This window comes from Exserohilum turcica, assembly GCF_000359705.1.
Source record: "Exserohilum turcica Et28A unplaced genomic scaffold SETTUscaffold_13, whole genome shotgun sequence".
Classification (NCBI taxonomy): Eukaryota; Fungi; Ascomycota; class Dothideomycetes; order Pleosporales; family Pleosporaceae; genus Exserohilum; species Exserohilum turcicum.
Genome location: NW_007359948.1, coordinates 591966 through 602342, shown reverse-complemented (window position 1 = coordinate 602342; position 10377 = coordinate 591966). Strand labels below are relative to the sequence as shown.

The 10377-nt window shown below is 51.1% G+C and overlaps 3 protein-coding genes across 3 annotated transcripts; 1 reads left to right on the top strand and 2 right to left on the bottom strand.

The window, feature by feature from the left end:
• Positions 1–1671: 1671 nt before the first annotated feature.
• Positions 1672–3439, top strand: SETTUDRAFT_159632 (uncharacterized protein; the record flags this gene model as incomplete). Its single annotated transcript, XM_008024865.1, has 3 exons — positions 1672–1734; positions 1954–2757; positions 2813–3439. 3 exons carry the CDS (start codon positions 1672–1674, stop codon positions 3437–3439), a joined length of 1494 nt encoding a protein of 497 aa, XP_008023056.1.
• A 445-nt stretch (positions 3440–3884) lies between these two features.
• SETTUDRAFT_105417 (uncharacterized protein) lies at positions 3885–4493 on the bottom strand (the record flags this gene model as incomplete). Its single annotated transcript, XM_008024864.1, has 1 exon — positions 3885–4493. The coding sequence occupies one exon, from the start codon at positions 4491–4493 to the stop codon at positions 3885–3887; it is 609 nt and encodes a 202-aa protein (XP_008023055.1).
• A 337-nt stretch (positions 4494–4830) lies between these two features.
• Positions 4831–8694, bottom strand: SETTUDRAFT_175961 (uncharacterized protein; the record flags this gene model as incomplete). The annotated part of the gene is made up of 6 exons (XM_008024863.1): positions 4831–5455; positions 5494–5939; positions 6507–6831; positions 6887–8137; positions 8186–8303; positions 8359–8694. The coding sequence occupies 6 exons, from the start codon at positions 8692–8694 to the stop codon at positions 4890–4892; spliced, it is 3042 nt and encodes a 1013-aa protein (XP_008023054.1). The 3' UTR covers positions 4831–4889.
• Positions 8695–10377: the final 1683 nt, after the last annotated feature.

The window sequence follows — 10377 nt, the reverse complement described above, 5'->3', positions numbered from 1 at the left end:
AGCTAGAAGCGACTAAACCGCAGCACAATAGCAGTACTATACAGAGAACACTCTCACTTTAAACAAATTGTACCTAGAACGGCCTCTGGCCAAAGTCTTACATAGTCACTGACTGCAGATAGACTCTAATGGAATAATAATAATAATAATAATAATAATAATAATAATAATAATAATAATAATAATAATAATAATAATAATGCTATAACTAGCAATAAAGGGGAATAACTAGATCAGATCACTAGATCTATCTCCACAGTCCTTACTAGAAACACTAAGGAGATACAACATTACGCCTTTGTACCTTAGAACTCAAATATCCTATATAAGGTCTATATATCTAAAGAGCCTAAAGATATAGAAGCAAAGAACTATAAGGAACAACTAGTAGATAATAGCCTCTTATCTATCTATTCTAATGCCTTAGCTACAAAGCAAGGCAAAGGTGTAGGAGTAGGGGTTGCATTCTATTTAGGAACAACACAAATAGCCTAAGAACAATATACTATAGGAAATAACTAACTAGTTTACAATAGTGAACTAGAAGGTATTACCCTAGGGCTAGAAAAAGCAATAGAGCTAGTAGGGAACTGTTTAGATATAAAAGTCTATGCAGATAATTAAGCTACTCTACTTAGGTTAAAGACTGCTTCTAATAATCTAGGCCAAAAATAGCAAATTAGATGTATAAAGGCAACAAAGAAACTAGAGGAGATAGGTATACGCCCTAGCCTTTACTAGGTACCAGGCCACCAAGATATCCCTAGGAACGAAAAAGCAGACGCCCTAGCTAAAGAAGCTACTAAGCTAGACCCTCCTTCTACTAGCAAAACTAGCCTAGCTATTACTAGCTCGCGAATTAAGCAGCTAGGAGAGAGAGAATGGCTAAGCCAACTTGAACAGTATAGGAAAAAAGCCACTAGCAAGAATCCACATACGTACGCAGCAAAATACAAGTAGAAGATGAGAAAGCAAATCGCTATTCCTAGCAATACTAGAAGAGAGATTTCTAGCGCTTTCTACTAACTTAAACTAGGGCACTGTTACCTAAGGGACTACCTATATAAGAAAGGGAAAGTGGATTCTAATAGTTGCCCCTACAACTATAGGTCTATACAAGACCTACTTTATATTCTATTTAGATGTAATCTATATAGAGAGGAAAGGAAAGGACTAAGAGAAGCCTGCGAAGGCGATCTATTACTACCTATCCTCTTTTAAACAAAAGAGGGTATAGAAGCAACTATTACCTTTATTCAAGAAACAAAGGCTAGAACATAAGCCTGGTACAAGGGAAACACAGAATACAAGGAGTAATACCTGTAACAGGTAGCCATACACCTCCCCCACCCTATCCTACCCCCTACCTACCAACCAATAGGCTACGAGCCTCACCTTTATCTAGTTAAAACCCCTCCTAAATATCGTAGCTAGAAACAACCTACTTAGATACTTGTAGGCCTAAAAACCCTACACGTCTTATATAGCCCTTCGGGCTGAAAAAGGACGTTAAACTAGAATAATAATAATAATAATAATAATAACCACCTCGTATCACGAACCACCAAACCTCGTCGCTGACTTGATTGCGGGGTAAACGGTTCAAAACATGTTGAGCACTTTTGCTTGGTCAGCCATACCCAACCGTGTGCATGCAGCAATGGCTTGACCATGTGGCCAGGACCAAGTCCGTTATGCTGCTGGATGAGAAAACACGGCGTGTCTGTGAAAGACGTATCAACATATATATATATATATATATATAACACGAACTGGAAGAGAAGGACAAAATCAACAAACTTAAAACACTTCCCCCCTCCCCTTCCGTCAAGTCACTCCTCAAGCCCTTCCCAGGTCGAGAAAGATACTACAACTAAGTACATCATCATGGCCGACCCCAACCCCAACCACTACGACACCATATCCATCGGCTCGGGCGAAGCAGGCAAATAGCTGTGCTGGACCCGCGCCTCGACCCTCGGCGTCCGCACCGCCGTCATCGAAGAGAGATATCTCGGCGGCTCGTGTCCCAACGTCGCGTGTCTGCCCTCCAAGAATCTGGTGTATGCTGCCGCGGTTGCGCATACCATGGCTAGGTATTCGCGTCCTGGTGTTGGAAATGATGGTGCTATGAAGGAGAATATTAGTGTGAAGCCGTTGTTGCGAGCACAGCAGCATCATATGGACGGGAATGCTGCGCTCCAACTCGATATGGCGGCAGTGCGGGACCGCAAGCGCAGAATGGTAGCTGGATTACTGGATATGCACAAGTCCGTATTTGCAAGTAGCGGTGCAGACCTGATTCTCGGTCGAGGCCGTTTAGTCGGTCCGCACGCCGTGCAAGTTCAACTTGCCTCGCACATTGAGAGTGACGGCCACGGCGAAGGCGAAGCAGCAAGCGGAAGTGAAGAAAGCCAAAGCAACAAAACCCGCATGCTAACCGCCGACCACATCATTCTCTGCACGGGATCCCGCGCCAATCTCGACCTGGGAATCAGCGGCCTCGAAGCCGCAAACCCACTTACCCATATCGAGCTGCTGGACCTCGATTCCGTACCACGACATCTGGTGATCCTCGGCGGCGGCTACATCGGCCTGGAATTCGCACAGGTATTCCGCCGCTTCGGGGCTGCCGTCAGCGTCATGGAGCGCGGGTCCCGCATGCTCAAGGGCGAAGACGCAGATGTATCCAGCGCACTGGTCGATATCCTCCGTGACGAAGGCGTGGCTTTCTTCCCAGACACGCACGTCTCACGTGTAAGCGGAACATCGGGGGGAAACCGTCGTTCTAACCGGCACGCGCAACGGCCAGCCCTTCGAGCTTTCCGGCTCCCATTTACTCGTCGCGGGGGGCCGCCTCCCGAATACACACGATGTAGGCTTGCAGGCTGCAGGCGTCGAGTTGACGCCATCGGGCCACGTCAAGGTAGACGCATACCTGCGCACCAGCATTGACAGCGTCTTCGCCGTCGGCGACTGCGCTGGCTCCCCACACTTCACGCACGCGGGCTTCGACGACTTCAGAATCGTGCGCGACGTGCTGCTCCACAAGACACCCTTACGCTCCACAAGGGACCGCCACGTCCCGTATACACTCTACACAGACCCGGAACTCGCACACGTCGGATTGACCGAGCAGGATGCTGCAAAAGCGGGGATTGAGTACCGTCTTGCGACGCTGCCCATGGCGGCGTTTCTGCGCACCCGCACAATGGATGCCACGCGTGGCTTTGCAAAGGCGCTTGTGGGCGTGGACAACGATGGTATTCTGGGGTTTACGGCGCTGGGGCCGCGCGCGGGCGAATTGTTGCCTGTGGTGCAGCTGGCGATGAGTGCCGGGCTGCCGTATACGAGTATTGCCGAGTTGATTGTGACGCATCCGACTATGAATGAGGGATTGGTGTCGCTGTTTGGAAGTGTGCCGCCGCGGACGACATAGGACTTGGTCGGGTTGCGTAGGATATGGATTGGGCTGGACTAGATATATATATATATTTTAGCTTTCAGACAGCAAGACGTGGGAAGGAAGTATGAGTACAAGGTCAGCGAAGATATGAGCGTAATCAGAGACAAACCTCGTACCCAGCAATGCCCAGTCTCGATAGCTGATACACCCAAGACGTGCCCAAAAAACCATCAGGATAAAACGTGTCCAATTCAGAGAAATGCTACCGAGGTCGTATAGAGCCCACACACAGGACTACGATATCTCGTATGCGTGGCCAAAAACCCTCCACTCCAAACGCCCTGCAATGCCCTCGTCGTCCCAGCGCTGATACTTATACCGACACAAGACTGATGTATTTCCTCGCCAGCCCAGAAGACGTGCCCGATGCACACACACATGCCCAGCACCAACCTTGGCATGCAAGTCGCAACAAGGCTTAAATCCCACCTCTCTGCTTCTTCTCAATCTCATCCTTGAGACTCACCAGATCCTGCTCAGTAGCCTCAAACTCCAGTCCTTGCTTAACCCACAGCTCCGCCTCTTCCAGACGGCCCATTTCAAGCAGACACTTGCCGCGGCGCCACCACGCCTTCGCATTGCCAACCTTCTTCATTTCGACCGACGCCTCGGCGTCAATGGCGCCCTCGGCCCACTTCTGCTGCGCCATGTTGGCCTGCGCGCGGTTGCTCAGGAGCCCCGAGACTTCTTCTCGCACGAGGCCTGAGGGCTCCCATGCGGGGCGTGCAAGCGCCATGTCGATTGCGAGAGCGTACAGCTTGGCGGCTGCGTCGTGGTGGCCTTTTCTAAATTCCGCGTTGCCCGACTCGCGCAGCTTGCCGATTTGAGCGGAGCGCTTGGGATTCACGGGCACTGGGGGCGGAGGCGTGCCCGTTGGTGTGCCGACGTCGAGCAGGTTTCGGTGCAGGTTGTTGAGCGCTTCCAGCTCCTTTTCCAGGGCGTTGCTGCTGCTTTGCGGCGCCGTCACGTCCAGGGTAGCGGGGTCCAGTTGGAGGGGAAGCAGTGTAAACGTCTCTGGTGACTCCATGGTGAAGGTTGATCTTTCTGCGCAGTCGCGGGGGTTGGCAGGAGAAGAGGATGCGGTCAAGGTTTGTGTCGACTGGGAGTTGCGCAAGCCGTGGTCATATGGAGTCTGGGGCGATGAGGACAGTTTGGCTCGGGGAACAATTCCTCTATCGATAAGCACAACGCGCTAACACGTGTCGGGAGTGCGTATGAGGTGCATGTGCACCAATTAGAACGCAGTACAACACTTTCATGAATGTGATTCATCTGTTCTCCATGTATTATCAATCCGTAATACCCAGCTGCGACCTGCGTTAAAAAGCAAAATCATGAAAATGACATCAGAAAGATAAAAATCGCATCTACATGTATAGTGCTCTATGCAATATCCTAGGCAGTTGCACGCATCTACGCAAGTCTAGTCTTCTTCATGAATCAGCTGCTCGTCGTCGGCAAAAACCTTTGGAAGGTACAGCTTCGTGTTCTCATAAACCAAAAACGTAACAATCGTAGTCGGAATGACGCGTAGTGTATTCGGAATCACGCCCTTGTAAAACGCCAAGAAGCCCTCGTTTTGATACGTCTTCCTCAACACGTCCAATAAGCCACTGTACTGCTGAGCGGCATTGTACTGTTGTAATCTTGCTCGGATGGGCTGGTAAGGATATGTAATGGCGCCGGCAAGAAGTTTGCTCCCCCCGCTCATGTACACGTATTCCCAGTTGCTGAGCTTGTCTTGCCCGCCAATGTGTGTGGCTCTTCTCTTCTTCATGTTCTCGTAAATGCTAAACTGTACAGCGCCATGCAAAACGCCGAGGGAAGAGGGCAGAAACCCTGCCCAGAGTCCCTTGAGTCCGCGCGTCTCGTATACGTGGCGAAGCCCAAAGGCCATGGTCTTGTATGCAGAGGGGTGGTTTGCCCCGCGTTCGAGCATGCGCGTCTTTACTACCCAGATGGGGTTTGTGCAAGCGCCGGTGAGGAGACCTGCAAGGAGTCAGTATTCACCCTCATCAAATATGGACCGCTAAACACACCAGCAATGATACTCGCCGAAAAGAACTCGGCACTTCCCAGATGCTCGCCCTTTTGCCGTCTGTTCTGGAAAAGCTGTTTCAGATTTCCGTAAAAAAGAAAGTACAGTCCCCATCCAAGACTGTTGCCCAGCAGGTTCGGCCATAGTCCCCTGTACAGCGCCTTTACACCGCCCTCGTCCTGGATTACATTTCGCAGTATGCGGAACGAGTCGCCCGGCCGCGATCTGCTCGTCGTATTGAGCTGCAGACGGTTCTTAAGAAGGTCGAGTGGATGGGCAGCGAGGCAGGAGACGACTCCCGCGCTGAAGCCGGCGACGCTCTCAATCAAAGAGGCGGATAGCGTGCTCTGCGGCACACTTGAACGCTTGGTCTGGACATTTTGTTCTACTGGTGGGAATGCGCGGGGCATTGCTGGTTCGGGTGATGAATATTCGCTATCAGCCAGAACATCCTCGGGATAGGAGCGCAACGTTGAAAGTGCGGGGTAAGCAAGATGGGCGAAAAGGCGTATCCTTATATCATGGCGTTGTTGTAGTCGGACTCGCAATCGACGAGCATGGAGGGGAAGAGATGGCGGTCGGTGGATTCGAGGCTTGGGCCCGGCGTCGGAGCTACTTGGGGGTCGCGTGGGGTCACGTCATGGGCGCGTGGCTACCCGCCGCATGGCCCATGCCCACGCACCCTACAGCATGCAACATGTGCATGCAGCAAGCCAGGAATGTCTTCCGCAAAAGCTACGCTAGCATGACATGGCGTTTTTCGATCGGGTGCTTATCAGCACGACGCTACGGCTTGGCAGCGGAGAAACATGTTCAGTCAGCCTTACGACGATCGCGAAAGCCAAGGTGAAATCTCTGGTTTGTCATAGCAAAATCTCATTATCGTTATCAAATTCTATGTACACATATCGTAACCCCCCCTAAGTGGCACTCTGATAGATTCCAGCGCCATGTCTCTATTTAGAGCAGCATGATGCATCCGTCTTCTTCTCCTCTCCAAACGCCATCCGGCTCAGCTTGTCTACAAGCGTGTTGCCCTGCTTCACCCCACTTGGGACGCTGCAGTAGCTGGGCGGGATGTCCAAGCATGGGTTGCGGGTAAAGAAGTTGCGTGGCCGCAGCAGCAGCGTCATTGGCTCAGCTGGCATGACGGGGAAGTCCTCTGGAGACGGGAAATGCGTGATACCAAACGTGTGCCAAAGGACGACGTCGGTGTTGTCGAGGTTCTCGTTGGGGTTGGCTTGAATCCAAGCCGGAATTCCTTGAGACGGCTCTCCCGAAGTCTGGGGAACGTGGCGGCCTGCTGGGTGGATTTGGTCGTCGTCATCTAGTAATTATCAGTATACACTGCATACGGCGGGGGTAATTGCAGAAAAACTCACACTTGGTTACGTGCACTGCATGCCTGGCGAAACCAGCTCTCTTCCACACCAGACTGCCAGGCTTTGGCAGCAATTCCGGCACCTCTCTGCTGACCAGCTTGTAGGACACTGGCTTCTTGCTGTATGGGTTGATTTTGTTGGTATTGGCCATCTCCCAAGTCCGGCTTGTGGCGCCATTGTAGTCGGTTGCTGCTTGAGCGGGTGTGCTAAGCTTCGTCTTCTTTGCGTAAAAGGCGTTGCCGTACTTGTTCTCTGCGCTACCAACCTCTCCCTCTCCTCGCGCCGCATCGACCATGAACACAGTGTTGTCTGGTCCGTCGACATTGGGGTCAATGCGCATGCAGAAAAGATGCTGATGGTTGTGTGCGTTAACACCTGGATACACTTCGGTTCCCCAGCCCTTCAGATCCTCGCCAGGAAGCATGGCATATGTATTCAAGATACCCGTGAGCTTGATCTCCAGCTGGATGGTTCCATCAAGGTGCAGAATCCAGTAGACACAGTACTCGTAGTTTGCAGCCGTGAAGATGTGCGAAATGATCAGCTTGCGAGCACGCGTTACAGTTACGCTTTCGTCGCGGAAATCAGTGTGCTTGAACAGAATGCCGGCATCCTCCTCGTGAATGCAAATGGCGTTCTTGATGGTGGTTGCCTGGCCCGCACGGTTGACGAATGCGGCGTCCATGTAGTGAATAGCTCCCTTGCAGTCACAACCAAGACTCAGCGAGTTGGTCATGTAGCCGCCACCGTACTCGCCGAGATCGAAAGCATGCTTGCGTTGATGTGGGTGGTCCGGGTTGCCGTAGGGTACGACCATCTCAGCGAGCGACAGACGCCAGAAGGTATCACGAGCGGTGCCCTTGTCGTTGAATCTGATATCGGACAAGACGATACCTTCGCGGTAGTTGAAGCCAATGTGAAGCTTCCAGTTTGCCCAGCTGATATATCTTCCATCCATCTTGAAAGAAACCCCCTCAGGCTGTGTGACGTTGATGGGCTTCAAGCCAGTCATGAATCCGCCTTCAGCCTCAATGGCCGAAGCATGGTAGTTGTTGGGCGGTGCCTTGTTGAGCGGCCTCCTGACGGGAGGCACGTCAATGTGGATGATTTCCTGGGTGTCAGAGTTGTAGATGGGGCAGAAGTCGAGAGGATATGTGTACTGGCTGTCATCTTGGTGAGGACGGTAGTACATGAGAGCTTGCTGGAGACGAACTTTGGTCCCAAAGCGCTCGTCGTAGCCAATGGTCCATGCTGGACTCGATCAGCGAAACTCGGATAAATTGAGACAATTAAACTTACGGTCACAGTAAACCTTGTGCATGTCTTCAGGCGGGATGCCCAGGATACCGCATTGCTCAATGACTTTGGGATCTTTTCGTACAATGGATTCCACAATCTGCAGGTCTTCCATGGTGATCTACGGTCAAAGTTAGTACTACGCCTGTGGCAATTTCATTGATTCCAAATCTCACCAGAGGTTGCACGTTGTCGGTCAATGCCCAGCTGAGAAGCTTGCCCTCGGTCAAGTCGACGTGTCCGTCATACACCTTGCTGCCGCGGCCAATGCAAACCACATCAGCAATTCGGTGCGGTCGCGGAGTGTGGTCGGGATCCTTGAGCCACTTCATCATGTCCACCTTACGGGGCTCCCACAATGTGATGGCGTTGAAGAAGACATCGCTGTGCTCCTTGCGGACGATAGCAGCGGCCTGCTCGATTTCCACTTCGTTAAGGGGGTCAAAAGGATGGGGCGGCGATCCAATGCCCGTGACGTGGGAGGCAGCCTGCTTCAATCGTTCGAGCGACATGGTGTGATGATGCTGTGGAAGTCGGTGTCGAAGGTGGGTGTGGCCAGCAACGTTTATGTATAAAGTTGTTGGATGGTCTTATAGCCTAGGCGATTTGGGTGGGGCAATGCAACGCAAGACGGCTCCGGGGTTGCTCGATGCAAGCCGCCTATCGGTACCAATTGAATATCTCCCCATCGAGCCGTTGGTATGCCAATGGTCAGAGTCTGTGTCCAAGACGCCGTTATCGATGCGATAAGCAGGCCCGGCGGCCAATCGCGCCTGCTCCGGTTAGCGCACCCCACTTTTCCACTCGTACGTTCCCCGTCACCCCAAAAAACCTGACGCTCTCGAACCAGCAACTAGCTCAACGCCGGCTTTGCAGCTCTGCAATCATGGTACTTCTCCAATAGAGTAGCCTGACCATCTACCCACAATAGCTATTTCTATATCACATCAGTCCCGCGCGAAGGCATTGGAATACATCAGACCCAATGTCAGCGTCTTTGTGCTGACCGCGTATAGTTGGCTCGCTACCCCGCATATATGATAGCGGCCTTCTTTAGTCGTACCGTTGTGATTTTTGGTAGATGCTAGCCTCACAGTACCTGTTGCAGTTAGTGGGTCCTATTTTTCCATTCGCGAAGACGTGCAGTGTGCTGCACCGCGTGTATAGCAATGTCCATGTTCGATCACGCCTTAGTGACTTTTTGTATAAGATAGGCTCAATTTGCCTGTTTCGGTTAGCGCGGCCCCACTTCTTATCCACCTCCCAAGATGTTTAGTGTAGGTCGCTTGTTACACCGCATGTCATGTATAGCAGTATCCGTCTTCGGTCGCGCCTCGGAGATCTTGTTGTGAACACCAGCCTCATATACGATCTTTCCTGTCATACCAACTCGATAAGAAGGTCCACTTCCGCTTTCAACCACGCCTGACTCTTCGGCTTGCTTTATCCGGCGCTTCCTATTCTGGAATACCGGCATGGGTCCTAAACTACACTTCATCATTTCGTGCACATCTCTTCGCAGTTCATTCCATGTCGCCTTCCGAACCTGGTTTTATTCTGGGCGTCGCCTAAATCTTATATGCATCTTGGACGAGAATGCTGAATTACCATGTCTAGATGATCTGATCTAAAGCAAGATTTAGACCATAACTTGGCCGAGAGGCCTAATTTTAGTCACTCAACCCAGGAACTGGGTGGCTATGGTCTTCCCGTTTCAGGCATGAAAGCGGAAGACACTTTGAAATCCAACTCCTAGCATTTGAATGGGTTGCGATAATACATTATCCGACCTTTGTAAATCCCCGTCTATCCCCTCAGGCCATTTTCGCCACAGAAAGTCTGTCAATCAAAGGCAGTCGATGAGAAAATTAGCTTTATTGCTCAAAAGGGTAGTAGGTGTTGACTGTAGGCTAGTACGAAGTAAACGATGCACATACGAATCCAGCCCTGCTTATCACAGAGTCCTTCAATATATTTATAGCCTTCGCCTCATGCGACCTTTTTCATGTTAATACTCGACCGTGACAAACATATGGCGCAACAGACTGAAAAACCATCTCGTAATCGCGCAGACGATGTCTCAGCCGGGTGGATTAGCTTCACCTGCATCCTAAGCACCGCTGTGATTGCATTGAGAATCGAGACACTATCCTAGATTAGGCTAGAGCACCACTCTAAGATGATGGTGGTAAAGC